This window comes from Cyrtonyx montezumae, unplaced genomic scaffold, assembly GCF_038088225.1.
Source record: "Cyrtonyx montezumae isolate F1298 unplaced genomic scaffold, pur_monq_1.0 scaffold_1, whole genome shotgun sequence".
Classification (NCBI taxonomy): domain Eukaryota; kingdom Metazoa; phylum Chordata; class Aves; order Galliformes; family Odontophoridae; genus Cyrtonyx; species Cyrtonyx montezumae.
This window is the reverse complement of record NW_027071825.1, coordinates 22082580-22101840: the sequence shown is the minus strand read 5'-3', so window position 1 is coordinate 22101840 and position 19261 is coordinate 22082580. Positions and strand designations below refer to the sequence as shown.

At 45.1% G+C, this 19261-nt stretch overlaps 3 protein-coding genes across 14 annotated transcripts in view; all 3 read right to left on the bottom strand.

Moving 5' to 3' along the window:
- The window catches only part of ATF6 (activating transcription factor 6), a 72540-nt gene extending 59280 nt beyond the window's left edge, over nucleotides 1–13260 (bottom strand). The window contains exons 1-9 of the mRNA XM_065744004.1: nucleotides 13181–13260; nucleotides 12984–13060; nucleotides 11397–11493; nucleotides 10983–11077; nucleotides 10338–10467; nucleotides 9980–10186; nucleotides 7342–7562; nucleotides 584–769; nucleotides 374–465 (exon numbers count right to left, since the gene is read on the bottom strand). Coding sequence (XP_065600076.1) covers nucleotides 374–465; nucleotides 584–769; nucleotides 7342–7562; nucleotides 9980–10186; nucleotides 10338–10467; nucleotides 10983–11077; nucleotides 11397–11493; nucleotides 12984–13060; nucleotides 13181–13250 — 1175 coding nt within the window. The 5' untranslated portion in view covers nucleotides 13251–13260. The remainder of the gene's footprint in view (nucleotides 1–373; nucleotides 466–583; nucleotides 770–7341; nucleotides 7563–9979; nucleotides 10187–10337; nucleotides 10468–10982; nucleotides 11078–11396; nucleotides 11494–12983; nucleotides 13061–13180) is intronic.
- Nucleotides 2875–19261, bottom strand: part of RGS4 (regulator of G protein signaling 4) — a 45111-nt gene continuing 28724 nt past the window's right edge. Inside the window, exon 6 of the transcript XR_010622660.1 lies at nucleotides 2875–2885. The gene's annotated coding sequence lies outside the window, so the exon portion shown is untranslated. The remainder of the gene's footprint in view (nucleotides 2886–19261) is intronic.
- The window catches only part of LOC136053172 (P-selectin-like), a 170835-nt gene continuing 164942 nt past the window's right edge, over nucleotides 13369–19261 (bottom strand). For 5 of the 12 annotated variants that reach the window (XM_065743898.1, XM_065743877.1, XM_065743884.1 and 2 more), the window contains 13 exons: nucleotides 18442–18627; nucleotides 18138–18323; nucleotides 17818–18003; nucleotides 17507–17692; nucleotides 17199–17384; nucleotides 16422–16607; nucleotides 15783–15968; nucleotides 15500–15685; nucleotides 14856–15041; nucleotides 14601–14723; nucleotides 14166–14196; nucleotides 13777–13867; nucleotides 13369–13651 (listed from right to left, as the gene is read on the bottom strand). In XM_065743898.1, the coding sequence (XP_065599970.1) occupies nucleotides 13813–13867; nucleotides 14166–14196; nucleotides 14601–14723; nucleotides 14856–15041; nucleotides 15500–15685; nucleotides 15783–15968; nucleotides 16422–16607; nucleotides 17199–17384; nucleotides 17507–17692; nucleotides 17818–18003; nucleotides 18138–18323; nucleotides 18442–18627 (1883 nt within the window). In that variant the 3' untranslated portion in view covers nucleotides 13369–13651; nucleotides 13777–13812. The remainder of the gene's footprint in view (nucleotides 13652–13776; nucleotides 13868–14165; nucleotides 14197–14600; nucleotides 14724–14855; nucleotides 15042–15499; nucleotides 15686–15782; nucleotides 15969–16421; nucleotides 16608–17198; nucleotides 17385–17506; nucleotides 17693–17817; nucleotides 18004–18137; nucleotides 18324–18441; nucleotides 18628–19261) is intronic. The other 7 variants (XM_065743913.1, XM_065743925.1, XM_065743906.1 and 4 more) reach the window with 7 other exon arrangements.

Genomic DNA, 19261 nt, shown 5'->3' with positions numbered 1-19261 from the left:
AAGCAGCTTGAATTAATAGTATTGAGATTAGTCACAAACAAACGAGCTCCCAAAGCTCTCAGCTCTAAAAGGATTTTCAGTACAGGCCTTTAACCTCTTTGGGTATAAATGGTTAACAAAACGCTAAGCTCCAGAAGTACAAGATCCAGCTCTTGTTGTTAAGAAGAATTTCAAAAGCAGATCCATCACACAGATGAGTCCGCCCTTGCATGGGAGAAGCATAAAGGGCAGAAGACAGGCTTTGAGCTCAAGGCTTTAAAACAACACTGCCTATACTAAAAATTAAAACAAAAATCATAGGAAACTCACTCCCTAACTATCATCAATAGCGAGTGCATCAGAATACAGCAAGAGGAATCACTAGGCAGCTTACCTGAGTGGACCGTAATTCAACATTATAAAAGCCAGTATCACCATCACACATAAAGTTCTTCTCTTGGGAGATGATACTTTAAGCTTCTGGTTCTAGAGAGGAAAAAACAGAAGATGCAATAAAAAAGTGACACCAACACAAAGGCGTATCAGCAGGGAAACGAACCAGATCATGCTTAGTTCATTACAGACCTTCATCGCAGCCTCTTACCTCTAATACCACCTCATCCAGCTGCCGCTTCAGTGTGCTATTTTCTTTCTTGAGCTTCTCATTCTCCAATAAGGCTGCCTCCAGCCTGGCCTCTAGTCCTAGCATGTATTCTTTCTTTTTCTTCCGTGACTGAAAGGCTGACTCCCGGTTTTTGATCATGCGCTGCTGTCTTCTCAACACATTGATCTAGACAGGTAATTCAGAGTTCTGTTAATAGCACGTGATTACAAGTACCTCTTTTTAATGCATAATTACTGCTCCTGTACTTTGTCAAAAGTCTTGCTTCCCCCATTCTGCCTCAAATGAGCCAACACGTTCAGCACAGAGGTTATCACGGTACACCTCCAAGAGTTGGAGCTCATGGATAATCAAACTAAACGGGTCCTGTCCTTTCTCTGTTTTCTGCTGCATGCTCAGCCTTTCCCATATGCAGAGGACACAAAAAGTATACTCAAGCAGCAGTCTGATTTAATTAATCAAATCAAAATAAATACATATCTACAGGTTTGCAAAGCAGCAAGAACAACTTCACTTCAACCTACTCTACAGATAGGCTATAATCAGTTTCCCCAAGTCCCAGTTTTTTGGTTTCTCCTGAGTGGAAGCCATTTCTGTACTGGCTGCACTTGTTTCTGCACTTTTTCCAGATCTTTTACATTGCCTTTGAATACTGTAACTGATATCAGATTGCATATTCTACATGTACCAAGCATATACATGGCATATACCTGGAAGCATCTACATAAACATTTTAACTCATATCACGAGTGTGTTTTTGACGCAAATTTCCTGACCATTCCACTTAATATGCTTGATTTCACACAACAGTGTCCAACAGTACACAAACTGGATTCCTTCTAGTTGAAGCCAGATCAGCAAATACACTCCAGGAGAGCACAGAACACATTCCAACTACTAGCAGGCATTCAGTCTGCAAGACCAGATTGGAACAGTTCAGAGGCACTCCTCCCTATCTCCCAGTGGCCTCAATGTTCTGCTTCAGAAAGAAATCAGAAACAATCTATCTTCATTTACCACTTAGTCATTTTGTGGTTTGCACAGAGTGGGACGACCCAGACCGAAGGCATCTTGCTGCTGACAAAGACAACAATGATTGATATGGAAGAGCTACACAAAACAACTTGAAACTCCAAGCTCAAAGGCTACTCTGCCAATTTCCTTTTCCTCACATATCAGCAATGGCAACTGTGTTGTTTTATTAAAACCAGAAGAATTCCATCACATCATTAAGCCACAACAGGATGTGATTTAATTATGTTTATGCTGAAAGACAACCGAATGGTGCGTCTTACACAGACCTGAGTATCCTCCAGTAGCCTCCAGCATATACCCTAGAGTAACACTTATGTTAGAGCATGAAAGCTAAAGAAAACAGATGAGATGAGTGTAGGAAAACTAAACAAATTAGTCACAGAACAGTAGCATTAAAAATTCAGATAGTTAAAGTTTAGCTGCTTCAAGAACCTCGAGTCACAGCTTTCCAACTCTGTATATACTGCCATATGGACAACATGTTGCTGAAGAGCTTTGATGTCTCCAAGGAAAATTGGCTACAGGGTGTCATCCTTTTTCATGATACTGGAGTCTGGTGACAGACACTAACAATGCACGTTACTGTGCATTAAAATTTTGGGATGTCTCCACACTGCTTTAATTGCTTTCTGTAAAGATCATTTATTACTTGTCTAGTTTGCTGCCACCAAAAGCCTGTGAAATTGAAGCTGCTTGCACTTATTCTAGTTTTTAGAAGACAGTGGAGAAGAAATATGCTAAAATCCATTCTCAATTGTAGTAAGCTTTGTGATGAACTTTTTAATGCTACAATACTTAACATAAGCAAACTCTTACAGACATACAAAAGCTTTTTTGAGAAAAAAAATACTACTAATCATAAAGATTTAGGCTAACTGAGGACTGGAATATATAAAACAAATCAGTCTGGAGCCAGGATCACTTCAACCATCTAGAGATACAAAAACAAGGCTTGAGTTCACGTAGCAGCTTTCACTTCTCTGAGTTGTGTAATACACCAAACAAGTACTGTTACTTCCCTTTCCTTTTTAAAAAGAGGTTTTGCATCCTGAAGTTTAACAGAGACAACCAATTTTTGTTTGCAGACTTGCTTAAAATTACTACTATACAGATTTTGATTTTCAGTGTTTGGAACCCCTGGCAAATCTACCCACCCCTGGAGAGATCTTGAAGTTAAAGTACCAGCACAGTGTTTGTACACTGAAGGTATGTTAAAAGTTACTTCCACTGCTGTTTCTGTCCCCACCTGCTACATTTCAGGGGGTGTTTACCTATATAGTAAATACTGAACAAAGTGAGGGCAATCTATCAACCTTACTTAGACTCAATTTCACAAATAAAAACCAACTATTTGTGTCCCTCAGTATTTTCTTTCAGCAGACATTCCCTGCAATACTTCAAGGTCCTTGGCCAGCCCTCCACTACTTGCCTGGTGTTTCACAGGGAGTAAACCCTAACTGCATGCTTGGTTCTACTTAACTGATGAAGGAAGTGGAAAGAGCTGTGTAAGTGAAACAGCAGCAACGCTTAAACTTGGAAGCAGCACAGCACAAGGCACTACACAGCAGGCTTGGCACTGAAACAAACATGGTGATTGCAGAGCATTCTGATAATCAGAAGAAAGAGAGGGAACCAGTTTATAACATCAGACAGCTTAAATAATATTACTTTGTGGAAGTGCTGAGCACAGCTGAAAGGTAGCAAACATCTCTGCTAACTTAACAGTTTCTGGTTCTCAGGGGACACAGACTGTAAATGGAAAACAACAACATTAAAACCAAACGTTAACGAGTGATGAAATCCTTACTTCCCAGCTCTAAAAATGACACCATCACATGAAAAAAACAGATGTTGTAAATACAGAGAAGGGAAAGGCTCATTGCAAAACACTGCCTTAAACAGCACTGCCTAAATTCAGATCTTCAGAGTCCTTACTAAAAGTCGCACACTTATACAAATAAACTCTGCTACCTCAAAATAGGATGCCAAAGAAAATTCAGTTCGGGCAAGATACTACCTCCACTTGGATACAAGCTGTATGGCACAGGATTATATATTCCTGCCAGAAGACAGCACACGGGTCACTGGGTAAAAGTTAACTTAATGACTAAAATTAACAGCCCTCCCCAGAGTTTTGGGTACACTCACCAAGAACATTAACGCAGAGCTGAAAGCCCAAACCACTTCAGCTTTACACTAGCTGGCTTTTTACCTCAACTTGGGAAAGCTGCTGCCTTTGGAAATACAACTTAAAAACATAAACACGAAACCTTTTAAAGATTTCTCTATTCTTCTGAAAGTCTGGAGATTGTGTCTCCCACTCAACAGAATACAACTTAGGAGTTTCTCTCATATTAAAATTACTCCATGCACAGCACAGAAAATGGGATTCTTCAACAGAAATACATACTTACATTGAGTAATACTACACAATCTTATCTTCTCTTATAAGGACTTAAAATTGAAACCTTTCTCAATGAAATGGAAACATGAGAAGGGCCTTTAAGAACGTAACTGAATTGGACTTCCTTGCACACCTACTGCTTGCATCTTCACACCATTTAATTGCAATGAAAACAGCAATCTTTTTTTTTATTATTATTTTATTTAAGAGCTTCTTTCCTCCAAGTGTCAGAGCAGCTTGCAGAGGCAGCATGTCTTGTCCAGCTTCGTAGTGAAAAGCTCCTCACCAGTTTCCTAGTGAAGAATGACTCCAATGAAAGCTTTCCACCACTCCTCTGCTGCTGGCAAGCTGCCTAGACACGCACCCACTAGGACAAGCACCACACAATGCCCTCACAAGTACAGATTACTACCAACAGATCTTAGCCTGATCCATTTGAAGGGCTGAGTGTTAAGCTAGTAGTTTATCCCTCTTAAACCCAAAAGAAAGTTCTGCAGTGTTTCCTTTTATCCTGCAACATCTGCTCAGATTAGCAAACAAAAACATGTGTTAGAGAGCTCATATGACAGCTACATCTGTGCAGTTCTGAACACCACATATGGTGTCTACAACAGTTGCAAGATGTTTTAACTCCATTGATGCTGGCTGTATCCTGAAACATTTGTTGTTCTTCAAAGTGCTGTTTCACAATATGTACCAAAGAGCAGCTGCAGCTGTTTTCTCATGCTTCAGTAAATGTAGGTAAGATGTCCAGTATTTAGGTTGACACCAAGTCTTAAAACTGCCTCCTCAGGACTTTAAATGGAAACAGCCACACAACAATCATTTAAAACACAGCCAATCATTACCCAGACTATATATTTGACTATGGACTGTCACAGAAATAGATATAAAGTGTGACAACAACTAGGAGCTTTTGTCAATTAAACCTCATTAAGACAGAGGCAAGGTGTCATACTCATTCTGATTACACAGAGCCGCACGTAATGCCTGCCAGAGTTCTTCAGCTTGGATTTTCATATCTAGCTATTATCACTTAACAATGTCCTCTAACTGACCTTCTGAAAATTTCCAATTAAGTTTCAATCGCAGTGTGTCTTCTGAATTATTTGCAGCAAGTAATTTTTTCTTTTAATTAAAAAAATGCAGCCCAGACACATAACTAGTGAAGAAAATTTAACATCAAGTGTGTCAGCAATTCTGAGCTGCCAGGAAATTGTACAAAAATTCCCTTTCAAATAAGGTATATGCCTCTGAGAATCAGTGTCCTACACTGAAACTTCTAGAGGCCAAGGTGAAAAATCAGGTAAAACAAATGGTACACAATTACATAGAAGAAAATTAAGGAAGTGTGCAAGAGGAGCCTCAAACAAACTGCATGATGAGAAGGTGCTGCAAGTCAGATCATCACTTTGTAAAGTTAAGCTGTAACAATGGCTTTGGTTAAGTTTATGCCAAGTCCATCAGGGTCCATTACAGAGGCTCACTGACACGTGGACTAGGATTCTCAATAGCAGGTACAAAGAGGTGTCTGAAACGCTATTAGAAAGATGACAAAGACACAGAGGAGACATACCACTTGCTCTCAGAGAAAGGAGAGAAGATGTCAGAGCTAGAAAAGCTGTGATAATAGCATCTGAAAAAGAAGTTTACAAGTTTTAATTAAACCTGCAAGACAATTAGGAAATACTAATGCTGTTATTTTGCACAGTTACGCAAATCTAACTGTTTTGGTCCAGCACAACCAATAAGCCTGTTAATGCACAGTATCTCTTCACCCAGATAGATAGGCTTTCCAGCAAGAAAACTACATAAGGGTTCCATTGTTCAAGAAGAAACCCCTAGAAGAAGTTCTGCTTCACAAGCAAAGATGCAACTCTCTTTTTCCAGAAGATTCGGATCTAATATCTAACTGAAATTTCAAAGTTAGAAAAGAACAGATTTACCATTAACAGACAGGAAGAACAGAAAACATCTTAAGAATGTGAGTCCTCTTTGCATGATGAAACTGAGAACATGGCTTGCTTCTGTGCATGAGAACAGCTCCTGACAGCAGAAAGAGGCCATTTGGGATGGAAATTCTTTTGCAAAGTGTGACGCTACTGAAGAAAGAGTAGAAAATGAGTCTAGCTACCAAATAACTAACACACACTGGAAAGTTACCCAACCAGTTTAACACTTTCCCTCTGTTCTGCCAAATTAACACACAGCTAATAGTCAGCACAGCTAACTTACCTTCAGTACAACAGTGTTAATTTCTGCCTGTTGAGCACAGGGGTTAAAGGCTTCAAACATTAAGTATTCTACATAACACTTTATTAAGTTTCAGTTACTAAAGGTCTTCTCCAGTTTTATTTGTCCCACGTCCTTTGAAATTTCGTAAAGAACAATTTCCCCAACACTCTCATTAGTTGATTTCTTCACTTTAGAGGCGTAAAATTAATTGCTTTAATAACACCTCTCACAAAAGTTCTTCCAGAAGGAGAGGCAGCACAGATGGTGAGCAAGTGTCCTTAGGAAATACTAACGACTGAGCACCTCTCATCTCTGCCAGAACCCACACTGAACTGCTGCCAGCTGAACAGCACTGTGAAACTCATGATCCTTGCCAGGTAAATGGATCACAGTACCGTAAAATTTCCTGTGAATGGACACTGCTTCCTCCCTCCCTCACACTGAGACACGATAGGGTATTGCTCACAACAACTAGGCTTGGAATACTACAACAACGAAAAACACTGTGGGAGTCTGAAGGCCACAAATAAGAAGCTTCAGTACCCTCACCCAAACACACCTTCCTTCACCTCAGACAACAAAAAACAATCAGAACAGCTTGAAACTAGTAGGGAATTAAATCAATTTAACACCCACCTTTCTAGCTGGTTAACATGTCAAAGCTAAACAGGAAAGGAAAGGAAGTCACACCTTGGAAATGCTATTCCTATTCACAGCTATTGCTTTCTGTCATCTCCTGTGGACAGCCACGGACACAAGAAAAGTAAAAATGCACCAACACTATCTCCTGCCTGAATATCTGGCTGAAAAGTCCAGACAGGCCAGCAGATAGCAAGCTCCTCCCCACTCTTAGCCTTTCATTATATATAGCATAATTTGTCCAGAGAGGCTGCTGAATACCCTGTTCACAGTCAGAAATCCTGTAAGATCAGCCCAATTGCAGCTCCTCTTCTCCTAAGATCTCAAAGTGCCCTAGTGGTCAGGATGACATCTGGTCGGCAGGTAACTGAAAACTGGTTAACACCAAGCTTTGATTACTGGCTATCATCACACAAGCAGTACTTACATCCATCCCCACTGCTGGTGTGGTGCTTTGCAGCAAGGGTTTAGTCACTGTGATTTTGCCATTTGTTGAGCCATTTCCAGCAGCCGGAGGCAATGCATTCACAGTGTGATTGTGAAGCTGGGTGGACCCTCCAGTGACAGCAATGACTGGCTGGGAGGCAGGAAGCACCCCAGAAGCCTGCAGCTGTAGCACTGCAGGCTGGGGGAGCACCACTGACTGACCTAGAACACAAGAACAAACATGAGTGCTTAGCATATGACGTGAAATAGATTTGTACGTGATCCATTTATAGGGCAACACTGATAAAAGAGGCAGCGTGTCTTGCTCCACTGATCCACACTACTTGTCTTCAGCATTAGTATACACCACAGGGAAAAAGAAAAAGTCTCAAAAGAAGTTTGCATAACTCTTAACCCATCCTGCAAACCAAAACCATAACTATTCAAGAAATCCATTCATTACATGAATCTTTCTCCCAAAACCTAATGGCTCTACAAATTTAATTAAAAAAAATCAACACCTTTTAGAAACATTACTCCTTTTAGTATTGCTAATGCCTGAAGCACACAAAGCAACTTTTTCCAAGAACCTCATCAGTTCACCTTAATACTTCTCCCTTTTGTTCACCTCTGTTATACTGCTGTGTTCAGAGGAAATGTTACTACACAGAAGTGACTCATTCTCAAAAAAAAAAAAAAAAAAAGAACAGGAAAGAACAAAGTTACAGTTCCAAAACATAAGTTAATGCCTCAACTCACACCAAGACAAGACCAAGTTGTAGGAAAAAGAAGTACTGTGTATATTAGTAACATTGTGGACAAATTGAACAGAGCTTAAAGAAAAGCAAGCAGAAGAAATGAGGTAATTTCCAAAGAGCTTTGAAATGGAATTAAGAACATTCACATCCAAGAAATTTCAGTCCAAGAACTACATTTAACTCAAGCAGGTGCTCAAGTAATATTTTCTTGCATGAAAGCACATGAACATCTCTTTAATCCTTTGTAACAAGATGACCTGGCTGCCTTTTAGAAGCAGCACATTCCAGCTGACATTCCAATCAATATGCATGACTCTGTATTACAACACTTAGCCAGCTTTCTGGAGGATGAAGTCATTTACCTAGTGCTCCAAGGTCTTATGTCTGAGGTGTAGGATTAGGTCTCCTTATTGCAGAGGTGATCTTAAAAGGCAGAGTAAGTTAGCATTACCCTATTTAAGAACTTAAAATGGTAAATTTGAGATACTTTCAACAGGTTGTTTTTTGTTTTTTTTTAATGTGTAGAACATGTGCTGGTCTAACACAGTGCTTTCTTCTTCTAAGTTTTCATGAAAGGAACTATAAAAGTAAAATTCTTCACACTCCTTGAAATTAATGACATTTTAATCTGCTACACACAGGGGATTTTTAATAATGAAAAAAATCCCCATGGTTTTTGTGATAGAAGTAGCATGAGAGAATTTCTAAACGCACCATCAAAGTACATACACCATATGGAAATACATTTCCAGCAGTTCTTTCTCTCTAGTGCCTCACAGAAGCTACTCTCAGGGAAAAGAAGCTGATCTTCATAGTACTGTATTTATAAAAAAAGAAACTGTACCTTCAACATCCCTTATTCCAGATGGTATTTTATCAGCTGGAACATCAGACAGAGTAAGAATTAGGTCACGCTGACTGCACTGACCTGTGTTTTAAGTAGTCTAACAATCTTAGGCATGTTGCAACAAATGTCAGCCTCTCCAGCTATGGCTTAGTCCCTGATGGATGAGCAATTAGTAAGAAAGAAATTATTACATTAGTGTAAAATTTGTCTAGATACTTTCAGTGAATGCATTTATCTCCTTTCCTTTCCAGCCATTGCCTGTGCAGCCAATTGCAAGAATCTACAGCCATCAGCTGGTGAAACAAAGCAACTGCATCTGACCATTTCTGTAATGCAAGTAACGCTCCTGCACTCTTGGCAGAAAAATAAATAAATAATGCCCGGGATTCTGAAATGAAGACTCAGGCTAAAATAAATTAGTTACAGAGTAACAGGAGGAATGAGAACATATGCATGGACAGGAAATTCTTTCCCTTACTATCACCAGCTTACGGCTTAAAGGACATACTCTAACTGCTAACACTATTCTCGTAGTTCTCAGCAGATTTTGTAACATCTTAGATAAAAAACCATAAATTCATGTTTCATGTGAGTGAAAACATGTTATCACTCCTTCCCAAGCTTTCAAGTTTCATTCAGCCACACTAACTGGCTCTGTTGATCTTTTGATTAAAACAGAGTACAATTGGATTAACCTAACCACTTGCCAATCACAAGTGGAGCTGAGCAAGAGATCCCTAAAGATCCATTCAGCAGCTTTATCTCCATGTTTCCTAATGCTCAGGATAGTCACTTTTACCATATTTTCTTTTATTCCACACAATGCTCAGGTAACTGCTGTTTTTCACACAGCTACTTAAGAGAGAATTGAATCCATTTTCTCAGCATAAAGCTTTTTAGGTAAAGCATGCACCATCCTCCTTTTAATCCTACCCCTCCCGTTTCACCTGCCAAATGTAACTTCAGTCTAGGGACTATTCCAAACAGACAGAGTTTACCACCAGGCCCTGGTTCCATGATGGCAATTCACCTACCTTTAGGAGGTGCTGGCTGGATGTTAACAACTGGCTGATGCTTTGGCAGTGGCACAAGTGTTGGAAGTGTCTGAATAATGATGGTTTTAGCTGGGATGGCAATGTTAGCCTGAGCCTCAGGTACTGCAGGCAAAAGAGGTTTTGGTTGTATCGATGGCCTAGATGCTGTCTGACCACACTTCTTCAGAGTCTTCACAGAATTAGTTGCTAGAAAAAGAGACAGAGTTGGATCAGAAGTTCTAAATTGAAAAATTTCAGTAGTGATAACACAGCCTTTGATATGTTTCATTATCCATCTATATCTGTTAAAATTGATGAAACCATAGCAGTGAAATCTAAGTAACTCATTCTCTCGTACCAGACCGAGAAGCGACGCCAACAACTGGTTTCTTCCCTGCATCTCCTTCAGGGGATGCAGGACTTCTGGAGCTCTTGCAGTAGAGGGAAATAGGAGACATCTGGGAACTACAGCTGAAGTCCACATCATCCTGCAAACAGAAAGGAGATGAGATTACTGCTTCAGAAACAGATAAAAGCTACTGCTGGAAATTCAGTGTACAACTGTCTCTTATCATAGGTGTTTGCTACTGAAGGAAATAGGAGAAAGGTTTTTTTCTGCTACCTTATGCTGGTCAGTGACAAGTACCATGACAACCAAAGAAGTACCACTCCATACCAGGAGAATTAAAGGGGGGCAGAGACCTGCAACTGCTAGACTCAGAAGCCTTTAGAAGGTATTTTGTTTGGCAAACAGGCCAATAAACACAACTGAGGAAACAGAACTGAACATAACTTTTTAGGTACAGATTACAATAGGAGAAGAGGGAAAACATTACTGAAGAAAAGTTGTTTTTGCAAGAGTTGGAAAAATAAATTGTTTCCTCTTATGCTATGAAGTTAACCAAGTAGCCAAATTAACCAAATTAATGGGTTTGTTTGTTTGTTTGCCTCAGTGAGTCTGAATTAATCTTGCGATCTGTGTTACATGGAGATTTCTGCATACAGGCACATTCTGCACTGGAGAATCCACAGATGATGGAGAAGGGACCGAACAAGTCGAAGGGACTGGTGACAAGGGCTCTGTCTTCACATTTGTATCTGCAAGACAAAGACAACAAATCCTTTTCGTACAAGTCTTCAACAGGGGGAAAAAAAAATAAATCAGTAAAGAACATCATTCTACTCCAGATATTTAATTCCCAAAGCAAGACAAAGAAAACTGTGAGATTAAAGATATTTAGATAGCAGGGCAACTCCTACCAGCTGTACCCATCATACAGAAACACAGCATAACTTCTCACCATTGGACAAGATCAAATAGTTTCACAAAGATTAACAGTACCATAGAGCTGTAACAGCTCGCCCTTGTGGAGCAGGATGGAATTGTCATACCTGCAAAATTCAGCTAGTAAGTTACCTGAATAAGTGTGGCTTGCAATGTTCCAAAGGTCTGAGTCCCAGGACATCAAATCCAAGTCAAAATGAAAGTTATACAGATCATTTTCCTGAAATGACTGTTCAGAAAGAGAAACAAGATAAGAAGACAATATACATTAAGACCATCGGCTGTTATGTTCTCATTCTTACGCTTCTGGACAAGCAAAGCGACTATCACCTCAATCATCTTAATGCACACAGGGATAAGAGCCCTGAGGGGGGCATTCTCAACTGAAATACACAAAACGAGGCTTCTTTTTAAAGTTTGGAGCTGTAAGATAAGAGCATTTCCGAGTACCATTAATTACTGTCCTGTTGTCAATAATTTGTAAAGCAAAAGTTCTAAGTGTAGTCAATGAACCACTTTGAATAAATTACAGGATTGGAGCCTTGTTGCCACCACCCTCCTTCATCTTCACTTATTAATCTTCACAAAGATTAATGCTCTTTTGTCATCAGATCTCAAAGCACTTTATAAATGAAAGTAGTGTCAGCATCAGTTTAACAAGAGAATGACAGACCCAAGGAGTGATTTGCTCAGGAACATACTGACCATCTTAGAGATGAATCATGCCTCTCTACACTTGAATAAACTGACATCACCACCTTCTAAAACCAGAGACAGCAGTTTCTTTATCCAACAGGAAAAAAAAAAGGAGACTGAAATCACCTCCTACACATCAGTTATTGTACAATCTTTGAAACAGTGGTCAGTTTTTTGCTTTGTATTTTTCTGCTGCTAAACCTCAGTTCTCTAACAAAACCTAACATTTCTATGAGTGCTGGCATGAAAAACAGACTGCTCTCTTATGTTATACAATCAGTTTATATAAATACACAGCTAAGATCTTCTTGCTAAAACCTTTTCTGCAAACATGCCTTCCTTTAAATTCTCAACTTGCCTCATAAAGGGTGGCTCAGAAAGTCTGCAGACTACACAGGAATTGGCATTAGCAGGCAAGGATGAAGAAAAAGCCAATCAGAGCATGTTTATAGAAGGAATGAGCAGAAGCCACAGCCTGAGCTGTGCAGTAAGAGTCTCCCACATGTAACTACACTAGCATGGTGATGGGTGATGTCTTGACCTTGTACAATCCAGCAGTTCTCACATCCTGTCCAGCGCTTGCCCTAAAACTCCTGTAGGAATGCTCAGATTACCTGGGGCTGATGCAGGATAGCGCACGGGTTGTGCCACCTGTGTGCTAGGCCACATAAGACAAAGGGAAGGCAGAACAAGGCATAGAGCAGAAAATTTACGAGGCAAACGCCCTGGGACAGAACGAGGAGGAGTGAGCAGACAGTGAAAAGCGCAGGGCTTAATGCACCGCGCTGCAATAAGGGTTTAATAAAAAGTGCTTAAACAGATAAGCGTGTGCCTTTAGACAGACTCCCAAACCAACCGCAGTGCCGCTGACGGTTCACGGAGGGACGGGCAGTCTCACCCCCGCGCCCGCCCGCCCTGCCCCCGCCCAGCCCTCAGGTGCCCGTGACGCCTTCCAGCCACCACCATACGGCCCCAACGCGCCGCTCTCCGCGGGCCCCAGCACCCTGTCCCGCCGGTACTCACGTCGGGCTCGTCCTTCGGGGCGCGCCGCGACTCCGCAGCTCCGAGCAGCTCACCCAGCTCCTCGCCCAGCACCGTCTCTGCGAGGAGATAGCGGCCTCAGCACCCGCTGTGGAGCAGGGAGCCGAGCCGAGCCGAGCCGAGTCCGGCCCGGATCCCTGGTCGCAAATCCCTCCTGCTCCCGTCCCCGCCGCACTTACCCCAGTCGAGGCCGCCCCCCGCCGCCGGCAGGAGCCCCGCGGGCTCCCACTCAGCCTTCGCCGCCGCCATTGCTTCCGGCTTCCTACTCTCGCACACGTCTACTTCCGGTAGAATCCCCGCCCCCTACGGCGGCCGCGGAGGGACAGCCTTCTCCCTCCCCCGTCTCCCAACAAGAGCGCGCGCGGACTTCAGTCGAGGGCAGAGATGTTTATTGAGAGCACATTGGCGCGGGCCCGGCCACAGCAGCAGGCTGGGAAAGAGAGGGAGCTACAGTCCGCGTTTCCATACCGCTGTTGCTCATTAGAGGCTTTGCCCACACGTGGGTACACGCTGGGATGGGCACGGAGCTGTGCAGTCCCAGCCTCTGAGCACAGCTTCAGGCCAGGAGGCAGCAAAGGGCTGCAAGGCAAGGTGTGAAGTACTGTCAGGACCTGGTGCTGGCAGGTATGCTGCTCCTGGCTCTGCTTGGCCTGCAATGAGGTGGGAGAAGTGACCTAAGTGAGGTGGCTGGGCTTGCCCTCCCTGAGCTTCTCCACCCATCGCCAGTGCAGCAGGTGGAGATAAGCCCACAAGCTGCTGGATTTTTCATGCACACCTTCCAGTGTGCTGCAAGCACTGCACTGCATTCGCCTTACAAGGTGGAGTCATAGGCCGCGTTGGTGAAGATGCCCGGTGCTCCTAGGTCACTGGGAAAAAAAAAACATAAAGAGTGTCAACTTGAGGGAAAAAAAGATAGGAAACATTACGCTTGCACGAGGAAAGCACTCATGTCAGCCATTTCTCTCCAGGGGCTGCACCCTGCAGGAGCTACAGAATCCTTGTCTTTTGAAGCACACTAGTTGCCACAGCCTCATTGGCCCCCAGCTATGCTCCTACTGCTGTAAAAATATGCAAATAGAGGTGACAGGGTAGTAGAGGGGTGACTGCAGTGCTATCATCCGCTTGTCTGCAGATGGAGACCCTCCTGCCAAGTACAGATCTTACCTGGTGGGGTTCAGGAGCTTCTTCTTCTCTTCTGAGGGTGGTGTTAAGTGTCCACGGAGAGTGCAGATAGAAAAGAAAGAATCAGATCTTTTTTTATGAAGGGCCTGAGAGGCAGCAGCAAGATTTGACAAACCGAAACAAATTTGACAAGCGTGAGACGGAATGGGGTTGCTGGGACAATTGCCTTTTGCCCCTTCAGCAATGAAGGTGTTTCTCTGGCTTTGCCCTCAAGTCTGGTGGCTGCTGCTCTCTCTCAGTGGGACCCATGGCCAGGGAGGTGCTGCTGGGCTGGTCCAACCCACAGCACATAGGACATGGACTGAGACAGTCACATCTATAAACTCTCTCGGTTGACCCACTTGCCTTGGGGCTCCATAACCACCTTGTCTGAGAGTCCCCAGCCAAAGCACCCATCAGCTGCAGGTGTTTCTGTACCTCTGTCACTGAGCTGCTTGGCAAGTAAAGCAATGAGTGTTCCGGTGAGCACAAGGCCAGCTACTGCCAGAGCACTGGTGCTGGTGTAAACCAGAACTTGTTTCAAAAAGGCAGCAGAATCCTCTGAAAAAGACACACAAACACTCAAGTTGTTATCACAGGGATTCCACAGAGGCAGTTACTTTGCCTTCACTGGGTGCCTTCTCCACCCTCAAGACATACTGCAGGAGGCTGGGAAGCACAGCCCCACCATACCTTCACAGACTGGGGGACGCCTGGTCCAGTTCCCTGTGGTTGCACATCTGAGCATCTCTGCTCCCATCTGCATAAACCCATCCTTGCAGGAAAAGGTGCAAGTGGAGTTGAATGTGAAGTTCCCATGTGGATGAGAGCAGTTGAGATGGCCGTGGCTGGGGGCATCCAGCACTGGACAGCTGATGGCTGCAGGTAGAGCACAGCAACAACACTGATAAGACAGAATTGTTGGCAGTGGAATGAGGGTGCGTGGGCTAGGGAGCTGGGGATCAGCTGCCATGAGCTGGGGTGCTAAGGGAAAAGGGGGAAAAGTAATCTGCTAGAGCAGAGCAGTGGGCACTGTGCTGGCAATGCCATGGCAGTTCTCAGAAGAACTGGAGATTTCAGAAGGTCTTCCTCCTCATGGTGCTGCATATCCACTGTGCATAGCCCTACTGGGGTCACAGAAAGCATCGGGATAAAGGCAGTGATGCAGGGTCTCCATTACTGCATCCATACACAGCTCCTTTCCACTACCACTGCTTGAGCACACAAGGCTCAGTTCCTCTGTCTCACAGAGGGAGACTAGGGACAGATCCTGGGAAAGGGGCAACTCTTCACCAGGGCATACGATCCAGAAGCAGATGTGACCACCACAGCTCTACCTTGGCATTGTGAGGTGTTCCCAGTCCAGGTTCCAGTGGCCGTGCACTCATGGCTCTGTGGCCCAATCAGCACAAACCCTGGCTGGCAGGAGAAGTCACATGTGGAGCCAAAGGTGAAGTTCTCATAGAGATGAGAGCAGTTCAGCTCTCCATGCTTTGGAGCCCTAAGCAATGAGCAGGTGATGGCTGAAAAGGAAAAGAAGCACTCCTCAAGCAGGAGCCAGGGAACTGTGAGGCTTCAAGGTGAACTCCAGGACAATGACACCTTTACCAACAGCTCTACCTTTGCACTGTGGAATGTCCTCAGTCCAGATCCCCATGGCTGTGCACTCACAGCTGTCTGGTCCTATGAGCTCAAACCCTGGCTGGCAGGAGAAGTCACATGTGGAGCCAAAAGTAAAGTTGCCATGGTGATGGGAGCAGTTCAGCTCTCCATGCTCTGGAGCTCTGAGCACTGGGCAGGTGACAGCTGCAGAAGAAAGAGCCACACCTCAAGCAGAAGCCAGCTTACTGTGGGGTTGAACTGCTGGGACCAAGAGGATGAAGAACATCCAAAGGTCATCCCCATACCAGTGACACCCCAGACTCTGGCAGCAGCTCTACCTTTACATCGTGGAGTGTCCTTGCTCCAGATCCCCATAGCTGTGCACTCACGGCTCTCTGGCCCCATAAGATCAAACCCTGTCTGGCAGGAGTAGTCACATATGGAGCCAAAAGTGAAGTTCCCATGAAGGTGGGAGCAGTCCAGGTCTCCGTACTCTGGAGCACCAAGCACTGGACAAGTGATGGCTACAGGAAAAGAGGTACACCTCAAGCAGGAGCCAGGTTACTGTAGAGTTGAATTGTTGAGACCAAGAGGACAAAGAACATCCTAATATAATCCCCATACCAGCAACACCCCAGACTCTGGCAGCAGCCCTACCTTTGCATTGTGGAGTGTCTTTGCTCCAGGTCCCCAAAGCTGTGCACTCACGTCTCTCTGGTCCTATGAGCTCAAACCCTGGCTGGCAGGAGTAGTCGCATGTGGAGCCAAAAGTGAAGTTCCCATGGAGGTGGGAGCAGTTCAGCTCTCCGTGCTGTGGAGCACTAAGCATTGTGCAGGTGACAGCTGCAAGGAGAGCAGGTCTCAGGGCATATCCTGCCCATGCTGGCAGGAGCACATCCCCAGGTCTGGAGATGGGGCACCCAGAAGTTCTGGATCAGTGCTGATTGTGCCTGCTAGGTGCAAGGGACTGTGTCCCGGTCTCAAAGAATATTAATGCCTGGACAGGAAGGTGCTGGCAGATCCAGTCACTTGCTCTGCAGGGCTGTCAGTACACACTCTGTGAGGTGGTAGTGGGGGACAGGATTTTCACTACTGGGACAGGATGGCAGGACATCAGTGATGTGCCAGTGTGTGTCAGAGTATCAAGAGTGCACAGAACAGCATGACATAGCTGGGAGCTGCCTTGTGGAAGCAGACATAAGGCAAGCTGGGGGCATGGCCCTCATCCTGAAAGCTCAGGGCTGATGCGATGCAGTGGTACTGCAGGCACCAGCACTGTCAGCAGTTGTGCAGGGGAACACTGGTGAGAATCATGGGCCTGTGAATGCTTGTGGTGGCAGGGTTGATATGGTGACAACTGGCAGAGGCTGAGGACAGCACAGGGCAGCCCTGTGGTAATGCTAGTGATGCTGTGAGCTCTAGCATCAACTCTACCTTTGCATCGTGAAGTGTCCCCAGTCCAGGTTCTCGTAGCCATGCACTCACGGCTCTGTGGCCCAATCAGCACAAACCCTGGCAGGCAGGAGAAGTCACATGTGGAGCCAAAGGTGAAGTTCCCATGAAGGTGGGAGCAGCTCAGCTCTCCATGCTCTGGAGCGCTGAGCACTGGGCAGCTGATGGCTGAAAAGGAAAAGAACATCTCAAGCAGAAGCCGGGGAGCTGCAAGGCTCAGCTGTTGGGATTAGAAGACTAATACTGCTGAGAACCTCCCAGGGCTGATCTCAGGCCAGTGACATCTTTACCTTTGCATTGTGGAGTGTCCCCAGTCCAGGTCCCCCTAGCTGTGCACTCACGGCTCTCTGGTCCTATGAGCTCAAACCCTGGCTGACAGGAGAAGTCACACATGGAGCCAAAAGTAAAGATCCCATGGAGGTGGGAGCAGTTCAGCTCTCCGTGCTGTGGAGCTCTGAGCACTGGGCAGGTGACAGCTGCAGAAGAAAGAGCCACACCTCAAGCAGAAGCCAGCTTACTGTGGGGTGGAACTGCTGGGACCAAGAAGCTGAAGAACATCCTAGTGTCATCCCAAAGCACATTGGGATGACAGCAGCTCTACCTTTGCATTGTGAAGTGTCCCCAGTCCAGTTCCCTGTTGCCGTGCACTCACGGCTCTCAGGTCCTTTGACCTCAAACCCCGGCTGGCAGGAGAAATCGCATGTGGAGCCAAAAGTGAAGTTCTCATGCAGGTGGGAGCAGCTCAGCTCTCCATGTTCTGGAGCGCTGAGCACTGGGCAGCTGATGGCTGAAAAGGAAAAGAACATCTCAAGCAGAAGCCAGGGAGCTGCAAGTCTCTGCTGTTGGGATGAGAAGACTAATGCTGCTGAGAACCTCCCAGGGCTGATCTCAGGCCAGTGACATCTTTACCAGCAGCTCTACCTTTGCACTCTGGGGTGTCCCCAGTCCATGTCCCCATGGCTGAGCAGTCTCGGCTCTCTGGGCCTGTGAGCTCAAACCCTGGCTGGCAGGAGAAGTCACATGTGGAGCCAAAAGTAAAGATTCCATGGAGATGGGAGCAGTTCAGCTTTCCATGCTCTGGAGCTCTGAGCACTGGGCAGGTAACAGCTGCAGAAGAAAGAGCCACACCTCAAGCAGAAGCCAGGTTACTGTGGGGTTGAACTACTGGGACCTAGAGGCTGGAGAACGTCCTAGTGTCATCCCAAAGCTCTAGCAGCAGCTCTACCTTTGCATCGTGGAATGTCTCCAGTCCAGTTCCCTGAGGCCATGCACTCACGACTCTGTGACCCCATGAGCTCAAACCCTGACTGGCAGGAGAAGTCACACACAGAGCGAAAGGTGAAGTTCCCATGGAGGTGGGAGCAGTTCAGCTCTCCATGCTGTGGAGCTCTGAGCACTGCGCAGGTGACAACTGCAAGAGGAGAACATGTATCAGGGCAGGATTTGGGTGGAACTAAATCCAGGGATTAGTGCTTAATCCCAACCTAATAAACCCAAATTTGTGGCAGTGTGTCTTTGATCTACCTTTCTTACCTCTACACTGGATGGCAAACCTCACCTCCTTACTCACAGTTGGTACAGTGATTTTTGCTCTACATCTGAAGCAGTCGCTGCTGTCCCAGGACATGGTTTATCCATGGCACTCTCTGGTTCACAGCCCCACGGCAAAGGACCATGGGCACCTTACACAGATCCTGTTTCCCTACAGGATGCCCACTTCCCAACCCAGCACCCAGGCACACTGACTCTATCTTTGCAGTGAGAGAGGGGCTCTGACTAGGCTCCCTCATCTGTGCCCCACATCCTCTTTCATCCCATTCTCTCAAAGCCCTTCTGGCAGGAGAAGGTGCACATGATGTGGAATGCAAAGGCTCCGTTGGGTGGGGGCAGTTGACCCGGCTTCTTTCAGGATCCACCACTGCAGGACAGGTTATGGCTACAACCAGACACAGGCAGAGCTGGTGAAGATGAGGTGAGCACAGCCATCCAGTCCCATGTCCCTGGTGTGCCCAGGACATGTCCAACCTTGCCACAGCCAGCTCGGT